The following is a 27,625-nucleotide window of genomic DNA, read 5'->3' as shown; positions in this document are numbered from 1 at the left end:
AGAAGTTCTGAAAAAGCAGCAGCTCTTTGAACAGCAATTTTTTTAGTCTTTGAATGAATGTTTAATGAAAATGTTGCCTAGTGATGGCTGAAAATTCAAATTTATGATGAAGGTAGTCACACAAAAAAGCTTTATAGCGTATTATTCACTAACCCGAAACTTTTCCTCATGAATTAAGATGTTTATTTTCTAGCAATGTGACGAAAACACAAACATACAAAATACCAAACTGTCAATTATGTCATCCAAAAAAGAAAACAAGGCCATCAGCTTTAACGTACTGATAAAGAGGTATAAATGAACGATGTATTCATCATTATAAATAAGTCCTGGCTGTGCACGTACATACAAATAATAATACTTCCAGTTAAAATGGCTAGATGGCAGAGACTGACTTTATTTCTCTTTCAACACAAAAACACCGACCAGTCCTTCCTGCCAGCTTTTTAAAATGTGCCTTCATTGTTTACTCGACCAAAGTCTGCCATGTATGTGCTTTGTTATCTTAAAGATAATCACAGGGAAAGACATGAGATTGTAACAGTCACATTCATCAGCTAAATTCTACCACAACCATAAAAAAAACACTGTTCTTTCCCTAAACTGAGTTTATTGTGAAGCCTCTAAAAACACTGATGGTTCTTCAGTTGCTCCACATCACTAAAGCCCCTTCCACAGTTGGAGCACTGGAGTGTTGCCTTTTCGCTGTTGTGTATGAGTTGGTGTCTCTTTAGGTACTCCACACGGCTGAAGCGCTTGCCGCATGCTTCACAGCCGTATGGACGTTCACCTGTATGAATCCGCTGGTGCCGTTCCAAATTACCAAGGCGACTAAAGCTGCGTCCGCAGTGCTGGCAACGGTGCGGCCTCTCACCCGTGTGCACCAGATGATGGCGCTCCAGCGACCGTGAGTGTGTAAAACGCTTCCCACAGATCTCGCAGCAGTGCGGCCGCTCGGCGGCGCAGGCGCACTCGTGGTTCTTCAGAGCCCAAGCGTGGCTGAACGTGTTGCCGCAGTGAGCGCAAGGGAAAAGACTGTCCTCTGCTCCGCTGCTCTGTAAATGGGCGCCACCTAGTGGACACGGGTGCTCCTCCAGCTCGGCTTCCGAAGTGAAGCCTCCTCCACATTGTGGGCAGAAGTGGAGCAGGTCCCCGCCGCCCTCCTCTTCCCCGGCGCTCTCCCAGACGCTCCCCGGAGCAGATAGGTGGGGCGGAGGCTCCGACTCTCCGTGCTCCACCACATCCTCTACAGGCATGACCGCAGCTGAGTCGCTCTCTCTTAACTTCTTTGACCAGCCTAACCTCAGCTCCACATCCCCAGCCACTCCCAACCTCTCGCCCTCCTTCACCCTGCCTTGTCCTATCTGGTCCTCTTTGTGCAGAGTGGGTGGCTGAGGCTCCAGCTCTCCATCCTGCTCCATTCCATCGAGACCAATGTACTTAGGGGCCAAGCTGATCTCGGACCCACACACCACTTCTGAGTCACGTTGAGAAGCCTGCTCGCGGCCTCTTTCGGCCCTTAACGCAGACTCCAGGCCCCTCAGCTCATCCACGGTCATTCCCCCCTCTGATGGTTCTGCAGAGCCCACCTTCCAGTTCTCCTCTTCACTCTCCCCTGGATGAAGAGTCGGGGGACGGTCTGACAGATCTCCTGAGCAGAAACAGAAGGAGGAGGAGAGAGTGAACGAGCTGGTGTGGGCAATCATTTCCGTTTTCCTTCAACTACTGGTCTCTGAACATTTTCTCTAACTTGCCCTCCCTCACTCAGTGAGTCCTGGGCTCATTACCTTCACTCGGGGTTCTGGAGCCAGCGTGGAGGTTCTGGTTGGGCGGATGCATCTTCAAAGCCTCCTTGATTAGTCGGAGAGAGGCAGGCTGATAACCCTCTGTTTGGGCCGACTGCATAGAGAAGCAGAAAGAGAGCTACTGTACTGGGTAATCGACTGAGTCCAGGTACAATGAGACATTCACTATTAAATTTACTCTTGTTCTAAAAAAGCTTGTTAAATTTCCACATGATATGTTTACAATGCACCTGAAATAAAGATATACAGCTAGGCGAAGGACTCCTTTCAAGCGGTGAAAGACTTCACAGAGCAGGGAGGCAAATTTATGCACATTATGCATGGTTTGAATATTCAAATCCAGAAGAGAAATGAAGAGTGGATCAGCGTCCTGCCACTTGGTGATGTGGTGGAAAGCTTTTCTAACAGTAGTGTTTCTCCCTAAAAGCTTGCTGTGCTTGAGATATGAAGAGCCCCACTCCTGGCTCCTCTGGAAGCTAAATATCAAATCAATAAGCTTCACTTTATCCACTATATCTCTGCAGTGATCTGATAGAAGAATTTGAGCAAAACTCTTTCTGTATTATTATCGTCTGTCTGTGTCTACATGCTCTCTCAGTGTTTATGAAGCTGCAGAGCAGAGCAGAGATGCTGTGCCACTTTCTCCTCCTACTCCTCCTCTGAGAAAGCCTGTCTCCCTCACCTCCTCTTTGATGTTGGCCTTCTCCTCCCCCTCACCGCTGAGGCTGCCCTCCCTTTCCTCTTCCTCCACCATCCCTCCCTCGTCTTCTTCATCCCGGGGGAACTGGATGAGGTACATATCTTTGGCCTCCTTCCCCCCTCTTCCTCCCGCTCCTGCTACCATGCCCACAGTTGCTCCACTTCCTCCTCCTCCTCCTCCTCCACCACCACCAGCACCGCCACCACCTCCTCCTCCTTCCTCCCACACACCTCCAGGCCACGCTTTGCCATAGGCTGCTGCTGGGCCTTTTTTTGACTTGCCTCCTGTGGAGAAGGGAGGGTGGTGAAGGAGGTGAGAGGAAGGAGAAAGTGAAGGGGAGGGGGAGAAGCAGGAAGAACGGCAAATGAAATATGAGGGGGAGAGAGATAGGTGGGAGGATGTGATTGGAAGGCCAGGGGAGGGAGAGATGAAGGAGAGAAGGGAGTGGAGAAGTGGGAGACGAGGAAGAGGAGGAGGATGAGGGGATTGGAGATGCAGACGGGAACAGGAGTGAGAGCAATGGGAGCAGGCGGCGGAGGAGGAGTGAGCATGATGAACGAGTTGAGGAGAGGGGGCGTGGAAGGACAGACAAGAGAGCGGAAAGGAGAGAAAAACATGTGACAGCGAGGAGTGAGAGAGAGGCGGAGAGGAGAGGAAGAAGTGGAGTTGGTGGGGGTCAAAAGAGGGGCAGGAGGAAGAGGAGGAAAGAAGGAGGGCACGGTGAAGGAGAAAAAGATAAAAGTAGGATGGAGAGTTGAAAAAGATGAGATAGGAAGAGAGAGAGAGGAGAAGTGGAGAGGGAGTGTGTAATTATGGAGGGTGGTGGAGGTGGTGAGAAGCAGGAGAGGAGAGGGGGAGTGTGTGTGTGTTCAACGTGATGAAGTAGAGAGAGAGCAGAGCAGAAGGAGGTGGGGGCAGGGAGAATAGGAAAAGGAGGAGAGGGCGTGAGGAGAAGAGGAGCGGGAAGGGGAAGAGGTAGAGTTGGAGGGAGAGGGAGAGAAGTGAAGGAGGTGGGGGGGAGTGGAACCAGGCAGGAAGAGAGGAAAGGAGGGAGTGAGCAAACGCACAGAAAGAGCGAAAGGAGTAGGAGGGACAGAATGCAGCGGAGAGAGGAGAGGGGGAGGTGAAGGACAGAGGGAGAGTAATCATGAAGAGGAGGCGGAGGAGGAAGGGGGGGTGAGGAAGGAGGAGGGAGGGAGAGATCAGCTCTTGCCAGATGGTTTTCCAACAAAACAAGTGCGTCTTCACATAAACTGCACATAGACTGCATAGCATTCACATTGTTATTCACGTTAAAGCCACAATCATAGGGAAATACTGCAGGATGTGCTGATAAGCTGCCATTGAACTGTATACATCATGCAAACTAAAGGTAAACGGGAAGAAAAGCTCCAAGTCACCACACACAGCAAATACTTACGAGTCACGTCAAGTTTTCTCTTCTGCCGGCCTCCAGCTTCCTCCTCCGGTGCTGCTGCCGCCACCAGCCCGGCGTTGCGGCGGTTGGCAGCCCAGCCCATGCCGTACTTGCGCTCGGTTCTCAGTTTGCTCTCGGTGAGCCTCAGCCGCAGTTTGAGAGCCTCGTTCTCCTTCCTGTTGAGGGACAGCTCCACCAGGTAGTCGTTCACCGTCTCCTGGAAGAGTTTGGTGATCTCGCACACCGAGGCACGGATCAGGCTGTCCATGACGGCGGTCAGATGCGTCTCAAATGTGGTCACCGATTCTTCCATCATCCTGTCCGCGGGGCTGCAGATCTGATGACGGTTTCACACACAGTTCGTGATCAGTTGTAACACAGCTTTCCTGCTATTATCGCAAAAGTTTTCAATCGTGTGATCAACTCTGCCCCATAGCCGCTGTTGGTTAACTTTACTGGCTAACCTGCCGCTAAAAAATAAACCTAAATGATTACGGCAGTGAAATGAGACAGGGCTCCGTGAATAACATCACGGTCATTCCGCCTCTATTACAACTTAATTAAAGACTATACCTGCCCGGTTAATCTGTGCAGTGCCAGCGGCGATGCTGGTTAATCGACACCAAAAGCACAACCCCCGTCAGCCCGGCTTGTTAGTAAACTTATAATGCTTCTCGGCGTGCATTAATGTTAAAGTACAGCTGGAGCAGCAGCCTCTCCGTAACGTTGGAAAGTGCTAGCAGACTGGCTAGTTTAGCTTTGTATACGCACCGTTTGTCGGATGACACCGAGGAGCCACCACGGCGTGAAACGGCGGCAAAGGTGTAATTTCACGGATCACGGAGACGCTCGGCAGCTGTTTGTGTGCCGAAATACGGCGACAAAGGATAGCGCCATCCAACTTCTGCCCTCTCTCTCTCCCTGCCAGTTCCCTTCTCGCCTCATCCAGCACTGCTTTTAATACTTGAGAACACTACGCATGCCCGGTACCGTAATTACCCTACACTCAAGAGCAGCCGCACCCTGGAAATACCAAGCACTCAGGTTTCACACGCCACTTTTTATATAATAATTTCAGCAGTGGTGATGATTTTTTAAAAGACATGAGGATACAGAAGAGCTTCCGCTTGATATTATTGTTTTTAGCACGACCCACCGACTGCCTTCCAGGATGGATGGAGGCGCTGTGATCAATTTGTCACATGGTTGCACACGTTTTCTTCTCAATTTCATAGTCAGTCTTCTCAATTTTCATAGTTTACTTAAGCAGAAGTTGAGATATCTAGGTTAAAAAATACTCCAGTAAAAGTTGAAGTACTGAAGCAACTTGTTGCTTATAAAGTTGAAATTCAGCGAATGAGCCTAAACAGCTTAAATGCAAATTCATCTCTGCAACTTGATGCAACCTAAGCCTGACCATGAGCACCACAGGCACTGTGCACCAATCCAACGCAGAGCTTTGCTGTGGATTCACCACATTAATGCAAACGAACCCGTTTATCGTGGACAAAACTACCCAGTATTTTCATGCAACATTTGAATAACACAAAGTTAGTACAGCTTAGCTTGTTTTGCAGGACAAAACAAAATATACATAATTTATTACAGCATATTATATACAAATCCAATGCGTGATTGAAAATGATGACATCATATGTAAGATTTAAATCTTCAGTTTATCAGTCCTTACCCTTACACATAACCTCTCTTCTTCCCCTTCTGTCTATCTTTCTGCATCTTTCTATATCAAAGAGAGAGCTAACTTGTAGAAAGTTAGCTCTCTCTTTTCTCTCTCTGTGAAATACATCCGCTGGTACTTTAACTAGCAACAGACTGTGCTGCAAAATGCACACAGCTGACAGAAAAGTTGGATTTAAAATTACTACTTAATAAAAACGTCACTCCCTTCATGCTGTCTCCTCTTCTGTAGCGCTAGACAGTTTCTGAAGTATCGCAAACAAAAACACATGCACTCCTTCCACCGACTTTAACTCCCGAGTATAAACGCTATAGATGAACCAAATGTAAGAAAATGTAAGTAGTAGAAGTATTAGTAGCAGAAGTGCGGATATTTCTTTAAAAACGTAGGGAGTGTACAGTAACGAAGTATTTGTACTTAGTTACTTCCCACCTCTGTTCATAGTTTAGTAGTTTTAAGACAGAAGTGCGTATACAATTGCATTACCAGTTGCAGAAAGAAACGACAAAGTTAGCATAGTAGAATACTAAAGTTTTTCATGTTCTTTTACTTTAAAGGGTTTTAATTGTTTCATTGTTTGATAATACATTTGCAAATCCGTTTGCCTAAATTTAAAAATAAGACAAACATAATAATAATAATAATAATAATAATAATAATAATAATAATAATAATAATAATGCAGAAATAAGGATTTTTGGAAAATAATCTTAAATCATATCCTTTGACAGAGGGATAAGAGTCTGTCATCACTTAGCAGCACTGAAACTGGAGATCAAATTTTTGTGGAAACAAACACAGATAATGTTCTTAACAAGAAAGAAAGCACATCAATTTGATGCTCACCTGGAGTGCATGGTGACATGGAAAGTTGCTATATACATACAGAGTGATGCAGTAAAAACGTTATAAACATTATGTATTTTCGGAGCAGAATGGAGTGCAGATATTGCTGCCCTAATTAGATCTTGAGTATGAGAGTGTGGTTTATGGATCTGCATCAAAAGCACTTCTTGTAGGATTGGATATTGTCCAGGCTTGGGATCTCATATCTCTCAGGGCTGTACGATCATTAGTAGTGTGTGTGTGTGTGTGTGTGTGTGCAGTGTTGGAGAGTAACGGAATACATGTACCGCCGTTACGTATTTAAAATACAAAATATGAGTAACTGTATTCCGTTACAGTTACCGTTTAAAAAGGTGGTATTTAGAATACAGTTACTTTGTTGAAATAAATGGATTACACGGCGGTACTTCCCTGTTTCATATTGTCGCGGGTCAGGATTGTTTGGGTTTTGTTTGACAGCTACGTTCTGTTGTTCCAGGCGGCAGCGTTACGGTTGCCATGGTTACAGGGCGACGCTCTCTCTCTGCGTGTGTCCTGGGTGAGAGAGGCCTTTTTGTTGTTGTTGTGCTAAGCTAATAGGCAGAATGCTACAGGTATAGCTCTAAAGAATGTAGCATCATAGGCAGTGTAGTCCGTGCTGCAGGGAGAATGGACTGCCATACACGTTATGTGTCTGTGAGCGAGGGAGGGAGAAAAAGAAAAAGTACAAGGAAAAGGAAAAAACGGGAGCTGGAAGCATGTAAATATAATAATAACCACTGCAGCCAAGAAGAGAGCCTGACGAGCCCAGTTGTAAGTAAGCTATTAAGACTGGACTGTACACCGTGTTCGTGTTTTCCTCCAAAAACAATAAGTTCCGTTGGAGCAGCCTTTCAACGCCTCTCTCTGTCTCTCGCTAGCAAAGTTGACCCAGACAACAAAGTAAAGCTAGTTTTCGGCTACGAGCCCGACACAGAACCCACCTTATTAGCTAGAGGTCCCTTTACTACGGTTCGGAGCCGCGGACCTTCAGTAACAGTAATAAATCACATTCATGTAGTTGTAAACAGCATGATAATATATTAAGTAATCCAAAGTATTCAGAATACGTTACTCTCATTGAGTAACGTAACGGAATACGTTACAGAATACATTTTGGGACATGTATTCTGTAATCTGTAATGGAATACATTTTAAAAGTAACCTTCCCAACACTGTGTGTGTGTGTGTGTGTGCGCGCGTGCTTCAAGCTGAAAAAGGAGAGATGCCACTGTGTGGAGGAAACAGCTGTTAGGACATTACTTGTTGAAGTTCAGAGGTCATGGAGACAAAGACTCATCAAAACCAACCTTAAAGATACCGTGGAAATGAGAAGGAAGAAAGAAGTCAAGTGTTAGGAGGGGATCGAGTGGCAAAAACCATGGGAACGTGTGACAACTGGCTATTTTCATACAGCTTTGTTATGGCCTTCAGTCACAATGTGGACACTTTAGACACTTAAGACAATGAAAATAGAAATTGACTGACTTCAGCTCAGGTAAAGAAATAATAAAGCGTTCATTTAGTACTTGAGTTTTATCGATGTGGAAAGAGGAGACATGCAAGATATTTTTAAATCGATACTGACAGATCTGTGGAGAAGGATAAGGGTGCCCATTTTTTTGAGAATTTCACTGGTGTCTGATGTGACTAAAATCAGAACATGACAGTAATGAAGTGCCACACAGAAGGACCGAATCTAAGACACATACAGAAGAAAACCCATCGACAAATTTTAACATAGAGCAAATAAGTGGAATTCTGTGTTTGTAGACATGCAAGTGATACGTTCTTCTAGATTTCATGGAGCAATATTCTTGAAAGTAAATACTTAAGTAGGTCAATTTGATTAGATTATTTCTTTATGAAAACCTGAGATATAGACATAAAATTTCTTAAGCTGCCTACAAGCCTGAAACTGCAGGAAAGAACCCTTAAAATAACTACGATTCCCCACTGGAAAGATGGTGCAAAATTTCAGAGGAGAAGGAGTAAGTTCGATGAAGCATTAGAAAGTGTTCCACAGGATGGAGAGAGCAGACTTCAGCGGAAGCAGAGGTGATGAGGAGGGTTGGGGTAGGTATGGTGATAAGAAGAGAAATGCAAAAGGACAGATGCTAGTGGGGGTTTTTCTGAAAAGGATGGAAATGCCTGTGGTGAATACTTCCTTTAAGGAGAGCAAGGAACATTAGCTGATGTATAAGATTGGAGGAAGCTAAGCACATCCAAAAGGTGCAATCTCAATTAAATCAGGAGACTGTAAGGTGGTGGCAGGGGAGAATGTAGCTAGACACCATTCAATAGTAGTCTGTAAAATGGCTTTGGATACGAGTGAAGGCAGAGCCATGGATTAACTGGTGGGAGCGGAAGAAGGAAGACTGTTGCACAGAGTTCAGGAAAAAGTTGAGCCAGGCTCTGAGTATTAAGGAAGCGTTAAGACACTTAAGATGACTGTAAAAGTACAGCTATAGTGCTGAGGGAAACGTCGAAGAAGGCGTTTGATCTATCCTCTGGACAGAGAAAAGAGGATAAAGAGGCTTGGTGGTGGAATGAGGAAATACAGGAAAGTATTCAAAGGAAAAGGTTAGCAAGGAAAAAGTGGGATAGTCACAAAGATTTAGAAGAACTGGGAGACAAGGCCTATAGCCTATTCATTTGAAGAGTTTCAGTCAGGTTTCAGAGTTCATCACAGTACAGGAACAGTTTTAATGAAGGTTACAAATGATCTGCTTATGGCCTCTGACAGTGGACAAATCTGTGCTTGTCCTACTAGACCTCAGTGCAGCAGTGATCATATATTTTATTATAGCGATTTGAGCTTGCTGTAGGTATTATAGGTACTGCACGGCAGTGATTTCAATCATATATATCTAATAGACTCCAGTTTGTTCATGTAAATGGGGAGTCCTCTTCACACAGTAAGTTTAATTATGGAGTTCCACAGGGTTCTAGGGTGCTAGGACCAATTCCAATTTCATCACACATGCTCAAGACCACCTAAACCAAGACAATACCAAGACCAGAGGGTATCGAGACCAAGACAAGACAAGACCAAGACCGAGACCGAGTCAAGACTAAGACAAAGTCGGGAGGAGACCAAGACCGAGACAAAAAAAGTCTTTAACCTGCAGCCAGACGGCTGTAACTCAGGAGGTAGAGCAGGTTACCTACTGATTGGAAGGTTGGTGGTTCGATCCCTGGCTCCTCCAGTCCTCCGAACATCCAACTCTACCCTTGGGCAATATTATTAGAAGGCATAGCATAGATTTTCACCTTTTTCTTTTAAGCACATCTGATAATAATGTATTACAATAGTCCAGTCGAGAAATAATAAATGCATGAACTAGTTTTTCTGACTCTCTTCCACATCGTGTCTTCGTCTTGTCTTCCTCCTCCCACCCCATTCCTCCTTCCTCCTTCCTGAGCCGGGTTTTGTCGTAGAGTTCTTCCTGTTAAAAGGGAGATTTTCCTTCCCACTGTCTCCAAAGTATTTGCTCAAAGCGGTTCATATGATTTTTGGGGTTGTCTCTGTTTTCTCTATACCGTACAATATAAAGTGCCTTAAGGCAACTTTTATAATGTGGCACTATGTAAATAAAATTGAATTAAATCTCAAAGAGAGAGGTGGCAAAGGAAAAGGCCCATAGTGAGTTGTAAGAGGCCGAAGTTGTTTAAATATGTGTTGGTATTAATGCAGGGCCATTAGCGACTTTTGTAATTGTGAAACACTTAAGTCTGGTAGGTGGCGGTAATGCGTCTACAAGCTAGTTGCCAACCCTACAACTAGAAGAAGAAGAAGAAGAAGAAGCAGGAAGGCGAAGAATACCAGCGACTGCACCTTGAGGGAGAGAAGCGTTGCAATAATGCCGATGTTTGTAGTGAACACCAATGTTGCCAGAGGTGATGTACCGGCAGCTCTCCTCTCCGAGGCTACAGAGGAGCTGGCCAAAGCTATGGGAAAACCTGCACAGGTAGGCCGGCACGCGCTCATTCTTCCACCTACCCTCACGCGATTGTACGTCATAACTATCAATCAATGGCTGTCCCCTTTAATTCCGCATGTTTAGATTTAACTTCTCTGATGAAAGCATATTATATAGAGCTCTGGCTCTGTCGTGTGTAATTATGCGGACAGTGTGTAGACTGCCAGCGCTGGGAGATCATTGATCGGTGGAGTTGGATCACTCACCCGCTTCAAATGCAAGCCTGGCTATAAGAATATCTGGATGGCGCTTCATTACGTCACATTAATACTCCTATAATTAAGTAATCTACTCATAAATAGTCAACATTAAAGGAGACAGACATTTTATTCTCATCAATGATGACAATAAAATAAAATAATATATATATATATATATATATATATATATATATATATATATATATATATAATTCAATAACATGATGAGTCATCATGTTATTGAATTATAATCAGACGATTCTATGGTTTCTTTATTAGACTGTAATTAATTAAGTGCTACATAGGCTACAATGTTAAAATATATTATAGAGATTCTCTACTTGTGTACAGAAACGGAAAATAAATGAAGATATTAGTAACTTTTCAAAAATCCATAGCCTTCACTGGTTAATTGTTTTAAAATTTGTTTGCACCGTTTTGTGCTTCTGTCTTGTACACACCAGTACGTATCTGTGCACATCAACCCTGACCAAATGATGATGTTTGGAGGGAAGGGAGACCCCTGCGCACTCTGCTTCCTCTACAGCATTGGCAAGATCAGTGGTGCTGCCAACAGACAATACTCTAAACTGCTGTGTGGACTGCTCAACAAACACCTGGGCATCTCTCCTGAAAGGTACCAAAGACACACTTTAACCAGCACATTTTTAATAATTTGATGAGTGAAAGTAACATGGTTACAGAAGCAATCCCCACCCCCTTCTGGCTGTCAGTGTCTACTCTCATTGACCTATTTTTCCTTCTCTCTTGTGTATTTCAGGATGTATATTAACTTTATGGACATGGAAGCAGCCAATGTGGCCTGGAACAGCACAACCTTTGGCTGAAATGGAGGTCAACAAAAAGATCATTCCAGAATTTTCCTACAGGAACTTACAACTGACTAAATGATGAGTTGAAGACAATTGGTCATCCACTTGTAGAAATACTGACTACCTTAAAAGCACTTATTCAGACTCTTTAGCATTGCACTATAACTTTCCCATTTAAATGCAATAAAGCAAATCCTATAAACCATAAATGATTTTCTGTTTTCCTTTGTTTTCAATGAAAAAGGATCCTGACAGGTATGTGTTAGAGCAGTCAGGGAGCTGTGATGGAATCTTACTTTGACTGGAACACTATGTGGATGGCACAGGGGAAATATTACAATTGCATGATAGTGAAAGACAAGCCATCTGTTAATTGTTGTTTATCCCATTTGAAACTATCACTGTAAACTAAGTGCTACTGAGTGTTAATGCTCTGAAAATGTTGTCCATTAATGAGCTAAGCAAGTTGTCTTTGTCATTGTGCCTGGTCAAGTATCAGGTATATTGTCAGGATACATATTAAGTATTATTGAAATACACGGATTCATACAAAACTCACTTTGAAGTGTTCATCATCAGGCCATAGGAGCCAAGCCATTAACTATATATATCCATGTACCCAAGCATGACAGGCTGTGCATACAAGTGTAGATTGTTCAGTCTGCTGTAGCTCTACAAAAATCTATGCAACGTTTTGGCTGGGCAAGATTTGCTTTAATTTTCCGTAGCATAAATTCAACACTGTGCCAGAAACAACAGAGATTTTGGCCCATGTTGACGTATCATCACACGGTACATATTTGTGAGATTTCCATTCATGACGAGAATCTCTAACTGTCACTGTTAGTGAACTAACTGTCACAATCAAGAAACTAGTTTGAGATGATTGTGACATGGCACATAATCCTGCTGGAAGCAGACATCAGAAGATGGGTATACTGTGGTCATAAATGGATAGACTTTGTCATCAACAATACTCAGTCGTACAAAGAGTTTGTGAAGTAAATATTTCATCAGTGATGACACTGTAAACCTGCACATTCTGCTTCCTTTTCTGTATTTCAAACTGAATATTGCAGAAAGAGAAAATAAATCATTAATTTGGGGATCAGGCATTCATGAAACGGTTTCATTTTCCCAGGTTTTGGATTGTATTTAACTTTGTCTAGCGGTTATTTTGGGGCTTATCTGTGAATTCTTCAAGCATGGTTAAAATATCTCAAAACAGCTTGATGCTTTGCCTTCTCATAATAATAATAATAATAATATTAATAATAATAATTCAGTTTATATATCGCCTCTTAAAAACTGTCAAAAGCGCGGAATGCTAGGTTAAAATTAAAAGCCAAATGTTAGTCAAAAAAACACTTTTTGAAATGGATACGAAACACAAAACTATTAAAAATAAATAAATGTACAAATAATAAATGTCACGAACTCCTACCGGAAATTCGTGACGGGAGGAAACGTCATATCACTGCGCGGCGGGAAAAGTTCAGTCAGGAAATATCAGGTTAAGCTGTGGCCTTGTATTTTTCAGTGTCTTTACTGTTCCTAATTGGTTCAATTCAGTTCAGGTACAGAAAAACATCTTCTCTCGCATGCAGGTAAAAAAAGAAGCAGGTTAGTGTTGTATGTAGCAGACGAATAGACCGGCTCGTGCTGTATTAGATGGTTGCCATGGTAGCCGCTACGTTTGACACCAAAGATGACGAGCAAATATAAATATTGCGAACGGAAAATATCTGTCTATTATTAACTGTATATTTATGTATTTAATTTTCACTTGCTTCAAAAATATTGAGCGTTTTAATAAATCCATGATTACTTTGGGGGTTTTTTTCTACTTTAAACCGACGTAGCAGTGACGTACCCGTTTCCTTCTTCTTCTCTTGAGCGAAATGGCGGCTGAATATGTTAGGTTTATGTACATTAGCTAACGGAAAACCAATTTAAGACGCAATTTTGGTATCTAGGCGCCATAATCAGGTTCCTTCTTTAGTTCTAGTCTAGCAAATTTCTGGGTTGAAGGCTAAGTTCGGAAAGTCAAGCCTCGAAGGAGTTTCCCTGTGCCGCACTGTAGGTATTTGGATAGATAAGGAAATAACCCGCCATGTGTTAACAGTAGCCTCTCTGAAGTGGTTATATTTAAGATAAAATGACGCATGCAAGTTATAATAGTGATTACTCGTCTGTTCGACGTTAATTTTGAACCGGGGTTTTAGTCTATCACCATGGCTTATAGTAAAAATGAAGTGGTTTACGAATAGCTGTTTATGAATGGTGATCAAATGTAGTTAACCGTCTGGGTTAGGTTGTTACTGCTGTTTTTGTTCAGTTTTCTTTCCTTAAGGAAATACGGGAGAGTGAACTACTTTTGTCTTACCAGGTAACTACTACTACTTGCATGCTAAAAAAAATGCAGTTTAAACCTTTCTGTTGCAACATGTGACGGTTTCCATACAGATTGATGGAATAAATGTAAACATGAATAAAATAAACAACCTGAAAATACATCCACCAGTGATATTAAAAAAAAGTATTTTTTAACTAAATCAGGTTATGAATGATAGTTGCTCTACCAGATGGGAATATGGGAATAAAACGTGTATATTTGCTGTTTGTAAGTCCTGTTCTAAGTCCATACCTACTTATCATTTCCACCTAAATACTCTTTTATGTATTTAGCGCCATAACATTAGGTGGAAAGTTATGGGGCAGAGAGGAGACTTTATCAGCAAATATACACTTTAAATTGCTGTCATAATTAATGTAAAGCTTGTAAGAATACCTAACTTCATCTCTAATCCCTTTGTTTAGGAGTGAAGCCACCACCACACCCAAATTTATGATACTAGGATATCTGCAAGTCGCTTTCAAAGATGTCTGACATTCTAACAAGAGGGTTCAAGGCCCAGCTGACCACAGCTATGGAATCTATTTCGAGGAGAGCCGTGTTTGAGATAATGAAGATTTTTGAAAACACATTGTATGACAATCAAATGGAGCTGGCACAGAAAGGACAAGAGGTCGCCCAACTTAAAATAAAGCTACAGACAGCAGAGCTAAAGCTGAAAGAACTTGAGCATGCAAGAGGAAGACAGGTAAAGACGAATAAAGTCCAGACGAATCCGTCGCAAACAGAGGTTGAAGTTGTCACAGAAACTCCAGGACAGTCTTCTGAGGTCCCTGAGATTGATTTTGAAGGTATAATTTTAAATGTAGTTACTTCTTTGACTACATTATGACTAAATGACATTTATGAACAAATAGGTGTTACTGTTTATAACCTCCAGGGCAGTGGTGTAGTGCGTGTGCAGAGTTGATCATAATTGATTATTTGATTTAATCTTGGTAGACTGTCGCAAGATTATTGTTACTCAGTAAAACAGTTGCCTGGCTTAACTTTAAGCATGTTTGCAATTTTCGTGCATTGGTTTGTGCAGTACCCGATGACTGGTGTTCTCCTCTGGGCTACGAGACTGTGACCAAACCAGATGAAGTTGTGTGTCCCAGTGTACGACTACGGCCGTTATCCATACCTCTGTGTCATATTACAATCCCCAAGGATGAGGTATGTAGTTGAAGGTAGAACTGTGGATGTAGTATCCTTAACCACCAGAGAAATCTGCAACTTGACTTTTATGTTTTCAGAAGAGGAAAAAAAACGTCTTAGTTTTGTGACGACTTGAGGCTCGCTTACAACGTTTCACAGAAAATTGAAATTTAGGAGTGCAATGATGTGTATACAGCTACATAGTTTGTAAGATGAGAATTTACAAATTTGTTGGGTTATCAAATGTTATTGATTGACTAATTGTATTTAATAATCATATGAGGTGGCATGCAATGCACACTGGTGCATTATTATTACTTTCACTAAGTGGTGAAAACACATTTTTAAAAATGAAACTAATAAAAACAATAGCTAAACCTTTAAATCAAACCGAAATTTACAAATGCATGCTGAAATTGTGCAAGTTCATCTAAGATGTTGTGGCTCCTAATGACTTAATAAAAAATTAAAATGTTTACTGCATTTTAATTTTTTATTAAGTCATTACTTTAGCTTTATTAAGTCATTACTTTAGCTGAAAACTAAAAGAAACAAATTTTTCATATGATGTTTGTCTCTTTATGCAAACACAGCTCTATGAGCATTTCGTTTACTTGTAAATTGCCCTGTTAGTCTTTTGGAGATTATCATCTATATCTATATTTTAGGCAGTTCGCTGTGACATTGACTTGAACCAGAGAAGAAAGGGTGCCAGGAGATCCAGTAGAAGTGAGTCTTAATTCTTTCATTTACTATTTCATGCCAGAAGTGATGGCGCGCCTCTGTTTTCCATGTGATAATATTGTTGGTGGGTGTTGTGAGCAAAAGTTTCAGTGAATCATCAGATCTGTTTATAGTTTTCTACTCAGCAGATATTTAGTTTTGTGTAATTACTTGTGCCAATTAATGGAGCAGTATGATTAGCTGTCTCTTCAGTGAATCTGTCATCCTGAGGTTGAACTGGAACTCCCCCATGCTTGAAATACTATTATTTTTCTGATCTGCACCCTCACTGAGCTCAGGGTAGCAGCATGTGAACCGGTTCCCCATCTATTGTTGGATCTGGTTGGAGTGGCCCTACAACTTGGTGCAACTCTCAAGAGCAGAGACGATATAGAGACGTGTCACAACAGTGAACTGGGGTCTGCAATACAAAGAAAATCCAATGTGCCCAACCTGGGCAATCAAGCTAAGCAGTCACATGAAGGCGCTCGTCAACTAAAGAAGTTGGCACAATCTAGCTATCAGCGTGTTCACATGAAAGGGTGGATGTTGACAGAATGTGACCAGTAAGAAATGCAAACCAGTCTACTGACATCAGGGCAACTGATTTTACAGATAAAAGGTGAAGATGTTAAGTACATAATACAAGCTGAAAGTAACACATCTCCTAAAGACAAAGCAGCAATTTGAGTTTGCGTGGGTTTAAAGATGTTTGGTCATTAAGACTTAAAAAGAGCTGCTGTGTTGTTATAAAGTTCAACCTATTTGAAGTAAGGATGGAAAATAGGCAAAAATGTTGTCTGTAAGTTAGCTGGGTATCACAGCTCTGTCATTAAGACTGATTAGAATTTGATGGATTCAAATTGTTATTCATTAATTTGATATGTAGATGTGCATAAGAGAGTTTTAGATTTTACTGTCTCAGATGCAGCCCTGTGGGGTTAAATGGTCTGAGAGAAAAGAATTTATATAAAAACAGAATTCAAATTTAGGTTTACTTGCATGTGCTTTTGATTTAAGATCAAAAAGTACAAGAAGGTTCCATGTTTTAGGATCCTGTATTAATGCTTGTAAAACAATGGGATTGTTGTTTACACTAAATAGAACCAATTGTATGCTAAAATAAACGATACTTTAAGCTGCTTTCTTAAAAAAAAAAAAAGCTAAAATAAGTCTCCAAATATACTTGAGTGTGTACTAATAAATCACAAAGCTTTCCCAAGTAAAGTTTCTGTGTATCCTATTAAGTATAGCTTATATAATTTAAGCTGCAGCTCTTCATATGGATGTGTATTACCAGTCTGCAATCTGGCTGATCTAGGAATAAGAAAGTGTAAGAAATATCACCATTTTCCCCTTCATATTTGCTTATGCAGTGCTCAGCTTTGTGATATCAGTTAAATGTTTGCATTAGTTTATTTCAAAATGCAAATGCACAGTTTGGCATATAACATTCATGTTATGTTAAATATTTTTTCCATGTTTTTCTTCACAGTTTCAAATTTAAAAGAGAGCAAAAATACAGGTAAGGACAAAAGATTTCCAGCACATGATCATCGGTTTCAGAACATTAAAAATGATGTGAAACTTTTACTCCATGACATCAAAGAGGAATATCCGGACCTAATTGCTTTGGGACATCATAGACGAAGGAGGAGAAAATTAACAGGACAAAAGCAAGAAAATGAAGTGAAGAGCAGAAGAGAGCAAAGAAAAACTGCATCAACTGAGTCCACGTCCAAAGAACATGAAACAATGGAAAGTGGCAGCAAAAATGCCTACTCCTGCAAGATTTGCAAAAAAGTTTTCGATACAGAATTTGGCCGAGATGTGCACGTACGATCACACAAGACGTGTCGAGGCTGCAAGAAAATCTTCCCATTTCCGAGCACACTGAGACATCATAAACGTAATTGTGCAAAACTCAAGAAATTGTTGGCAGCCAGCTCTGAAGGCAAACCAGCTGATAAAAGAGAAAACCGTACGGCAAGCAAAAAACAGGCCATCAGTGAAGAGAGCACACATTCCTCAAGCAGCAACAACAATAAGGAGGGAAATAAAAACGCGGGAAGGTACCCCTGTACGCACTGCAGCAAGTCATTTGATTTTCGGTTCAAGTTAATAGAGCACATGCGGATTCATACCGGTGAAAAGCCGTATTCATGCAGCATTTGTCAAAAGACGTTCCGCATTGCTCAGTCACTCAGATTGCACATGGTGAAAAGACACAACAACCAAAACACGGAAATAAATGGAGACCTATATTGGACCAAACCTTTAGAAGAGATCGAAGAGAACACAGGGGGTTCAGTTTCTCCCCGCAAACACACGAGTGAGGAAATTGTGCAAAACAAAGAAGGGCGTCAGTCAAAGAAAAGCTCCAGATGGCAAACAATGGGCGTGCGGCACAATCATGGCTTCATGTGCTTATCCTGTCACAAGGTGTTGAGGAGCAAAATAATCTTGATTGAACACTATCGCATCCACACAGGAGAGAAACCCCTAAAATGCGACAGGTGTCCTGCAATGTTTCGTACTAATGCGCAGCTGTACGTGCACAAAAAGAAGTGCCGCTGTCCACCGGCAGCTATGCAGTGCAAGAAGTGTGGGAAACAATTACCCTCACAAGAAGTTTATGACAAGCATGTGTCTAAATGTAAAAATTAGAGCTCGTCTAAAGGACTAAACCAAAGGACTCCTCTAGTACCATATCACGCGCTAACATCAGTATTATAACATCAATTACTTTGAGTAAAGGTGTCATTACCTGACTGTGGACATTGAAACACTGGATTTTGTCTCTGGTGGCTTTAAGTTAAACTGTACTCTTTGTTTGTTTGTTTGTTTGTTTTTGTTTAATACAATTACTTGATTGTCTTTCATCTCTGGCATATTTTAAAACAATACATGAAACATAATAATCCACAATCAGGTGACGTCTGCTATCGACAAATTGGTATGAAGAAATGTCTCTAAACTAAGAGTTACAGTTTTTTGATCCACCTAAAACTTTTTTTCACTAATATCATGAAAATACATTTTGGGGTTTAAGCAATGGTTCAGGCTAGTGCAGATGTATACTAACCCTCAGGAATTTCAGTCTAAATACTTCTAAAGATGTTTTTGGTTTTGTTTGGGTTTGTTTTAAATATATTAAATACCTCATAAATTGGGATAGTTCTGAACTTCAAAAGTTCTGTAAAACCAACATTGCCTTAAAGCAGACCTGCACTTTGACCATAATAGTGACTGCAGTGGTTGTGGTAATGGATACTGAAAGATACATAGACCCCTGCTTGCTAAACTCTGTTTTAAAGGCTTACCCTCTTGTTCTTGTTTATAACTTGAGCTAAATGCCATTCTTGCTGTCTCTCTGTTTTGTGTTTAGCTTGTCCTGTCTTGGTCAACAGGAATTTGAGAAATCGCATGACTTGACCTTTCACATCATCCCAAATTGCCTGATGGGCTTGAGTGCTTGAGCTTTTCATGTTGACTGTATTTACTGGAAAAAATCAGTTATTCTAAAGGTTCAACTTGTTTCATATCTGAAAACATTTAATTGTTCTGTGGTTTTGATACCTTTGCAATTTTTTATACAGTTTTAAATATATTTTGTACGTTTGTTCAGTTTTTTGTTTTTTTTTGTCCAAGTTTACAAATTTCAAAATGTGTTTATGTGTGCATTAAATATTGATTTCTGAAACAGTCAGAACAATATGAATGTGTTTTATTTTTTTTATCTGCTCCAAACAAATATGTTTTTATTTTTGTCATGTGGGTTTTTCTTTTTAACCTATATGTAATAGGTGATCTTACAAGCCTGTTATACTTTTTCTTTGTAACCGGACTGTAATTGCTAGATTGAATTGTTGTCACTTTGAAATAAAACCCCTATTTTATACCTTTTGTCATTTATGTATTTAATATGAATTTAGAGAAGATTCAAATTGCAGCAATAGGGATTTTCGATGAATACAAATGAATGTGCTCTGAACCGTTTAGCCTTCTTATCGCGAGACTTGCGGCGGTGATCACGTCGCAGGTACCAACCTGCTAGCTCAAGAAAAACTACATTGAGTGTTGTTTTAATGCTCAGTGAAGATATTTTCCCACCGACTACTGTCGGCCATTACGGTCCTGTGCTTTTGGTAATTTCTTCTTCAGTTGTGCTGTGAGCTTCAGGGCTGAATAGTAAAGGCTACGCTTGGTTGGTTCCCGTGTTTACACGTTAACCGGAGGTAACGTTAGCTAGCTCGGCGTAACGGCACTGAACGCCTTGCCTGATCACAGCCAGTTTCTCAACGCTAGACTGAAGTTAACTATGTTTATACTCTTCTTCCATACAAACTGGCTTTTTGCATTACAGCATATTGCTTGCCATCATCGTGTGTAACACGAACACTAGCAGTAGCTTAAGTGATAAACCATGTAGGAGTTTTTGTGATTATTATAACATTACTATAAAGCAGCACACATTGTAGATATCGAGTTATAAATGCTAGCTGCTGTTATAAATGTCTGATGGCGTAATGCTGTAAATTGGCTGTTTAGTATGGCAGCTCATGGCAGTTCATAGATGCCACGGCAGAGGAGTGTATAGAGGTAGCCACGTCGTCCGTCTACTCCCTCTGGAGGCAAACCACAGAAGAAAACAGCAGTGGCAACCAGCTGTTGTCATTAAAACAGCATCCACAAAACAAAGGACAATGGAGTCTGTGAGGAGCGCTTTCCATGCTCAGCTGGCCACCGTCATGGACTCACTGCTGGCAGCAGCTGTGTGCGAGATAGCCAAGATCTTTGAGAGCAGTCTATGTGAACAGCAGGCGGAGCTGGCGCAGAAAACCGAGGAGCTCTCCATCCTCCGGTGTAAGCTGGAGAAAGTGGAGAGGAGGCAGAAGGCAAAGGGTGGAGGGAGCGAGGAAGGAGAGATGTCCTCAGGAGACAGAGAGGGCAGCTTGAGGCAACAGACCCTGACAGGATCAGGTATTACAGCTGACTTTGTCTGATTCAAGCTGGTTCATGAACAACTCAATTTGGTCATCGTCAGGTCATCATCATCATATCTATACCTGCTCATCCCGTTATCAGCTCCATTGAACCTGTTGTGTTCATCATTATGTAGACCTATTACCTACTGAATTAGTGCCAGAGATGGTTACAAATTACAGTTCTCTCGCACAGGACTGAATATGGGAAAAGATGTCTCTTCTCATTCTGACCCAGTAGAAGGAGTCAGCCAGAGCCTTGGTAAACTGAAGGAGGAGGTCAAAGGTCAGGATGGAGCTTCAGTAAAGCACGAGGTCAGACCCTCCCCTGCCTCTGTGTCATTCAGAAGTTGCCTGTTTTATTAAACTGCAGCAAATTAGTCTTTATGACTTCTTAACATTCACCTGCTAAACTTTCCCTGCCTTTTCTAAGTCTTATAGCTACATTTTACTTTTTCAATTCAGCGTGCTGGGTCACGGCCTGGCCTGGGGTCTTTCACAGCTCAAGCGCCAGAGAGAAGCCTCGCAGCTGGGGACGAGATGCAGATTGATGCCCTGACTGCTACACAAGCTAAGACAAAATGTAACTAAGTCACAATCTATTGCTAAAACAAGAGAAGCTATGAGAATAAGTAATCAAAGCGAGAATAATAGTGAGAAGGTTGAAGGTTGAAAGTGGCTAAATTGTGGGTGTTTTTTTTCTTCCATATTTCTTTGCAGTATCTCACTGGGATCAGAACAGTCGTGGTGCAGACCACAGACCCCTTCAGGATCAAGCCTCTGCCCCATTTCTCTCCATCTCCCAGAGTGGACGCTGCTCCCCTAGACCTGACCCTAGCCTGGCTCAACCAGGTGAGTGGTTACCTGGGTTGGACACCCCCCGAGGTGGGGTGTCCAGTCTGGAGAACCTGCAGGCAGACAGAACCAGCTGCACTGGTGCAGCTAGCAGCAGCTCTGGCACAGATGCGCCCTGCTTCAGGCCTGGTTTTGGCTCAGATGAGACCAGTAACGAAGACGATGACAACTCTTTCCCATTTCTGGACCAGGAGCCTGAGAACCAGAACTCCAACCAGAATGCAGAGAGGGGGGCCCAGCAGGATCAATCCCAAGCCCCACCTGGTGAGTCACTATGGAGACCAAGAGACGAGAGGGGTGGGAGAGCCTCCATGAATAACACCCGGCGTGTCACAAATTTTGGAAACAGAGACCCTCTCCGACCCCAGTCTAATACACAGCTGCTCACTTTACGACACACAAACGCTCTTAGCCACAATCCAGCTTCAAGTGGAGGGAACGGCCGACCTTACACCTGCCCATACTGCACAAAGTGTTTTACGTACCCCTCCCACCAGCGCAGACACCTTTTACGCCACACAGGAGTCAGACTGCATCCCTGTCAGTTTTGTGAAAAGAGCTTCCTCACTCCCTCTGAGCTCACTGTGCACACTCGCACACATACAGGGGAGCGGCCTTTTGGCTGTGCTCAGTGTGGTAAACGTTTCGCCCGCAGCGGGAACTTGAGAGCGCACCAACGGGACGTTCACATGGGGAAGAGGCCCTTTGCTTGCACAGAGTGCGGAAAGAGATTTGCCCACAGGGGAAACCTTAGGGTGCACAATCACAGAGTCCACCAAGGAGATCCCTACTATATGGATAACCAGCAGGAGCCTGACATAGTCCCAAATCCCATTTAAAAAGATTTTTTTAAATTAAAAAAATGGATCTGCACTTTGAATTTCATTTGCACAATAAAACCTAAAAACTTTTTTGAAGGTTGCCTGTATTAGTGAGCACTTAAAATAGTTTAAAATACTTCAGATTTTTCTTTTATTTGTTTCTGTTTTGAGACAAGTGTTAAATTAATTATCCAAAGTTCAAGCTGCATTTATTGACCCACAGAATCAAAGTTAGTTTCTAAAAGTTTTTTTCAGTTTTGACTTATAATTTTGGGTCCCGCAAAAAGAAAGAGCTTCTTATTTTGCTGTATTGTAAATGAGTAGATGTGATTTTCCAAGAATAAGAAACATTGGCTGCTGATGTGAAAAATGTAATAATAATGATTCTCCAGGCTGACTTTATCTTCCAGTGATGTTCTTCCCTGAATGTGGACAGTTCGCAAATGAGTCCAAGCACCTTTTCATTATTTAATGTGACAAAACTCCAAAATAATAATAATAATATTTTTTGTAAAGCGAATAAAGAAAGACTAGTTGGTATTAGCTTAGGACATGTGGCATGCAGAGTTAGGATAGCACATCTGTTTCTTCACATTTATCCTGTACTGCCTATCTCCTCAAACCATTAAGTTGAATGTATTGTGAAAAAAATGGAAATGTGTTCCTGCAACAAGTCCATAATCATGATGTTAAAAAACTGTACTTTCCTTTCATCCTGTTTTTGCAAAGTGAAATTAAACACCATAGGCATGCATTAACTCCTTATATTTCTCCTAAGCCTGAAAAATCACTTCACTTCAGAGTTTGGTTTTAGTTCCGCTGCACAAGTCTTTGTCAGACACTAGGGGGCAGTGCCAACACACAAAAGAGTTGTAGAAACAGCTTTGGACAGCTTTGCACATTTTGGTAGTGTTGCCCTATATTTCAGATCTTTTTCCATGATGTACGCACTTGTGTCATCGTGCCATCTCTCAAGCTGTGCTTGTTAGGCAAAATCTAAATGAGAGTACCTCGGTTACTGGGTTTAGGTGCTCAAGACCCAATTTCTCTTGAGCCGTTTGGCTTTAAAAGTGTGCAAAAATAGCAGTTTAATTATTGTCAGAGGGGCCATTCTATTTTTACTCCAGTCCATATCTTCAAAAGATGTGCTGAAAGATTTTGAGCCTTTCATAAAACTATATTTGCATATGCTTTTATGAACAACACCATAATAAGTCCCCGTGTGTGTTTTCTTCTCTCCATATAGTTCTTGAAAAAGTTACTTCCTAATTGTGGAAGTGAGTGGATACAGAACCCAGATGTCTCATTCTATGTAAAATGTTAAAAAGTATTTTTCACTCTTAATTATTCAAGTTAAATCAGAATCCATTAAAACTCGAAGTTGGTATGAAATATTCTCTGAGTTACTGCCTCTTTCATGTAGCTTAGGGCTGCAAAAAAGACAATTTAGTTCTAATAACACAAACTTAAATAACTTTAACCTCAAGCATGTCTTCTTACGCACAAGCCTAAAAATGCCTCAAGTGTGTAGGTTATGTGGAGGTTGATGGGATATTTGTTCGTGTCTCATCTCAGGAGCTGAGTGATGCCTGGCTGACCTCTGTGTATATATGTATTCCCCAGGCAGCTGAGTCCTTGCTTTGCTCATGGAAAGATTACATTCATTGACCTCCCATCCCCCAAAAGGTCACCTGTGTCCGTGTCTCCCTCTGGGTTTTGTGCTCACAGTTGTGAAACAAAAAAAAAAAAAAAAAACCCTGACATTTGTAACAAGTGAACAACCAATTCTGAAGTGGAGCTTATAAAGGACAAAGAGAAAAGCAAGCATAAGGAGTTTTGTGTTTTACTTTATTTGTATTTTTAATTTGTAAGTCAGATAACGGCCAGTGCGCCTGTGTGAGTGAACTGCTGTTAATGTGAGCCAATTGAACCCCCCTACTGTGTAAAGCTGCAAGCTCTTACGGTCCTTTTCGGGGCATGCAGTGTTTAAGTACTGTATTTATGACTGCAATGTCAAATGGTAAGCCAAATCTATACATAGACTCAATAAAGGGTTGTGTATATGTGCTTGCATCAACAGGCAGTCAGTCACACAGGCTTTGCAGTGTTTTCTGTTTGTATATTTAGTTATGTGTAATCCCCTTTCTGGTATAAGCAGCTTTGCCCCAGTGGGTAAAAGCAACAAATGAACAGCTGAGTAGTCTGGAAAGACTATACAGCATTACTGCTTAATAACAATGCGATAAAAGGTTTGCATAAACGCAAAATATATATGCAGATATGCTCTAGACTATAGTGCTTTCTGGCATTTCAGCCCAAGTCTTAATAGCTCCATAGTCCATTTGCCCAGTGATCTGATTGGGTAGAAATTTAATTGCTCTCACAGTTGGCACAGAATAATAACTATATAGTGTCATTATGATTATAGTGTTGCCATTCTATATTTCAGCAGGGGTCAGGCCATAATGTGCTCACCATCTTTCAGATTATTTGTCTTTAAACTGCTGTACCTCCAGCCACCTCCCTGCCTTAGGTCCAAAGAGTCATCCCATCATCATCCCATAATCCACCAGGAGTTTAAACGATCCCCCTGACACCCAGTGAATGCGCCCCCCTCCCCAAACATGTCATGCAGATGGAAAAATGAAAAGAATAATTTCCCCCCATTGACATATCAGTCAAATGCAACTGTGGAGGATGTCTATTTTTATAGATGTACTCCTCTCTTTTTCATTTTCAAACATTTTCTTGTTATTCTTATGGTTGTATTTATGTGTTACCAGTTTCTTTTAATGTGTTTCTGTCTGTGTGTACGCGTTTTGAAGCCATGAGGGATTTAGCACTGCCCCAAGGCTGCTCGTAATCTACCCAGTCCCACCACTCCCCAGGGGCTGTGGTTTCATGCGGGTTGCCATTACTGTAGTGAAACCCCCCCTTTAGGGGATTGCAATGCTGTCTCCAGCTCAAGGCACTGAGTTGATCCATCGTCTGCGGACTGTGTTTAAGCACTCACTTAATGTGCTAATAGCGTTAGACTGGGGAGATGCTGAAGAGCTTTTACCTTTCATCAGCTAAAGCTTTGTCTGTTAGAAATGCTGATTTCATGGCTGCTGAGTCGAAATTGTGGAATATTACGTGAGGTTCTGGTTTTTGATAGCAAGAGCTTTTTATCAAAGAGGCTGATGGGATTGTTTCCATAGATAAAGATGATGCCTACATGGAACCTGAACCAGGGTGGGGGACTCAGAGGGTCACAGGTAGTGGACGGAATCTCCTTCGGGCGCTGGGTTTCACTGAGCCTCTTCACATGCTGGGGAGGTCACAGAGCGTGATGGAGGGGTGGAGTGGGACTACATTATCTTTCCCTTTTTGGAGTTCCTGTGTGTGTGTATGTGTGCGTGAGAGTCTGCACGATTGAGTGTGTTCTCCATAGGCTGCTCTTGGGTTGCTAAGCAACTCTGTGTCTGCACGGTGAAGTGGGGGTGGGAAGGAAGAGAAGCACCAGGTCAACAGAGGCAGACATAAGCGTCGCTGCTTCTGATTGGATCTACCAGTGCTCCTGATGAGTGATGCTGATTGTTATCATATTGGCTGGGTGTAGGTCTGAATCATGTTGGGATATCAAGGTCCATCACCTCCCTTCTTCAGTCATTATCTCTATCAGTAGCTGATTCAGATACAGTCTGTTCACCTGTGAGTTTGTGTGTATAAAAAGTGTGTTTTTACTTGAATTAACACAGGTACAACCACACTACACAGTTTAATCTAATACATAGGTCTTAATTCCTCTAATGTCACATTTAGATACAAGTGTTTCACGTTTGCAAAAGCAAAAACAGGAGAAGAGAGGAGAGAGTTTAGCGATGTAGTTGTTTTTGATCTATACAGGAAATGTTAGGAAAGGATGGACACAGGGACTATTTTATAGTTTCCTTTCCATACTAACAGATAACTAACCAATTTTGAGTTAAACAAAAATCAGATATTCAGGCAATTCCCCTAAATGAAAATACCAAACTAAATAATGAACCTATGTGGGAAAATTTTGGGTGTTTTGCTTGAACAGAGACTGACTTTTAAAAGCAATGTGGTCATTAACATTACTCTGATGTAACCTTTGTAATTAGGGGTTTTGTTGTTTATTGGATGGCTTCTGCAAGTAAGGTGTCCCACTTTATATGGGGCTACAAAGCATTTCTGTCATTTGTCCCAGATCAAACATGTCTCACGAGAAACGTGTTGCTCCTAAGGAAACATGCATCCAAACTGAGACCTCAGGAAAAAGTACCTGAGAAAACAGTTACCAGTTTTAACACGTATTGCAACAGAAGAAGGGACTACATGCGTGTGTAAGAAGATTTTCACATAAGATCATAATAACAAATGTGCATTTGTGCATATTTAACCTGCTTATATGAGACATATCACATATATCCCATCCATATTTAGCTTCTTGAGGTCTAGCAGTCTGTTAGCGGGTGTCCTGTGCAATGAATATTGCATCATGTGTGATTCAGCAAATCAGATCTAAACTGTTTACTTCATTTCAGCTAATTCTGTTGTCTCCCACTCACAATCTAATATCCAGGTTGTGATCACTTCAGTCTTTCCTCAGAACAATGTTATATCTTGTCCTTGTCTTACTCACTAGAAATGGCACTAATAATTTTTCATGCCTCCTTTCATGCCTTGGATGTTTTGAATAATATTAACAGAGTCTGCAGGGGTGTCCCCACCGTTTCTATTGAAAGAGATAGTGAGAGGACACAAAACAGCTCAGATTCTCTGTGTAGGGCAACGAGTCCAATTAAGGGAGGGAATGATGGGTGGTCACGCTCTTTTGTTACCAAGGTTACAGGATGGGTCCAAAGCCAAGCCTTGACAAAAGGCACCGTCTCTACAGACAGAAGAGAGACCCAAGGCCACACAGCCAGGTCCAGGGTCAGGCAGAGCATGGAAACAAGGAAAAGCTGGCTTTAAATTTACTGCAGCTAAACAAAACTGCTGTAAGTAAGGTGATAATGATCATTACTGTGTGCGTGTTTACTCGTGTTTCCACCTGTTGTAATGATTTGTTTTAAAAAGTAAACAAGAGGACACTGTAAAAAGTGTTTTAAGCTCTATTATACCTGTTCTTTTATTTTTCATTAATTTACTAAAAGTTCTGACTTTAATCTCAGAATC

At 41.6% G+C, this 27,625-nt stretch overlaps 3 protein-coding genes across 14 annotated transcripts; 2 read left to right on the top strand and 1 right to left on the bottom strand.

Annotated features, from left to right (window-relative positions):
* Window positions 1-578: 578 nt before the first annotated feature.
* LOC146524701 (uncharacterized) lies at window positions 579-13,131 on the bottom strand. 3 transcript variants are annotated; one of them, XM_085134550.1, is made up of 5 exons: window positions 12,946-13,131; window positions 3,926-4,259; window positions 2,488-2,789; window positions 1,788-1,899; window positions 579-1,651 (listed from the first exon to the last, which is right to left on the bottom strand). In XM_085134550.1, the coding sequence occupies exons 2-5, from the start codon at window positions 4,236-4,238 to the stop codon at window positions 624-626; spliced, it is 1,755 nt and encodes a 584-aa protein (XP_084990676.1). In that variant the 5' UTR covers window positions 4,239-4,259; window positions 12,946-13,131; the 3' UTR covers window positions 579-623. The 3 variants fall into 3 exon arrangements, with proteins under 3 accessions (XP_084990676.1, XP_084990685.1, XP_084990671.1); XM_085134559.1 differs by lacking the exon at window positions 12,946-13,131 and adding an exon at window positions 4,694-5,126 and having other exon boundaries at window positions 2,488-2,786; XM_085134545.1 differs by lacking the exon at window positions 12,946-13,131 and adding an exon at window positions 4,694-5,124.
* mif (macrophage migration inhibitory factor) lies at window positions 10,266-11,710 on the top strand. The gene is made up of 3 exons (XM_085134692.1): window positions 10,266-10,456; window positions 11,133-11,305; window positions 11,450-11,710. The coding sequence occupies exons 1-3, from the start codon at window positions 10,349-10,351 to the stop codon at window positions 11,514-11,516; spliced, it is 348 nt and encodes a 115-aa protein (XP_084990818.1). The 5' UTR covers window positions 10,266-10,348; the 3' UTR covers window positions 11,517-11,710.
* On the top strand, window positions 12,976-27,625 carry LOC146524700 (uncharacterized). 10 transcript variants are annotated; one of them, XM_085134471.1, is made up of 9 exons: window positions 13,090-13,108; window positions 13,840-13,890; window positions 14,322-14,708; window positions 14,948-15,075; window positions 15,726-15,786; window positions 17,276-17,305; window positions 20,962-21,080; window positions 21,231-21,348; window positions 21,486-27,596. In XM_085134471.1, the coding sequence occupies exons 3-9, from the start codon at window positions 14,384-14,386 to the stop codon at window positions 22,457-22,459; spliced, it is 1,755 nt and encodes a 584-aa protein (XP_084990597.1). In that variant the 5' UTR covers window positions 13,090-13,108; window positions 13,840-13,890; window positions 14,322-14,383; the 3' UTR covers window positions 22,460-27,596. The 10 variants fall into 10 exon arrangements, with proteins under 10 accessions (XP_084990626.1, XP_084990606.1, XP_084990615.1 ...); XM_085134457.1 differs by lacking the exon at window positions 13,090-13,108 and adding an exon at window positions 13,366-13,580; XM_085134500.1 differs by lacking the exons at window positions 13,090-13,108; window positions 13,840-13,890 and adding an exon at window positions 12,976-13,014.

Source organism: Neolamprologus multifasciatus, chromosome 2, assembly GCF_963576455.1.
Source record: "Neolamprologus multifasciatus chromosome 2, fNeoMul1.2, whole genome shotgun sequence".
Taxonomy (NCBI): Eukaryota; Metazoa; Chordata; class Actinopteri; order Cichliformes; family Cichlidae; genus Neolamprologus; species Neolamprologus multifasciatus.
The sequence above is the reverse complement of the archived record's forward strand: the minus strand, read 5'-3'. Positions and strand labels throughout refer to the sequence as shown.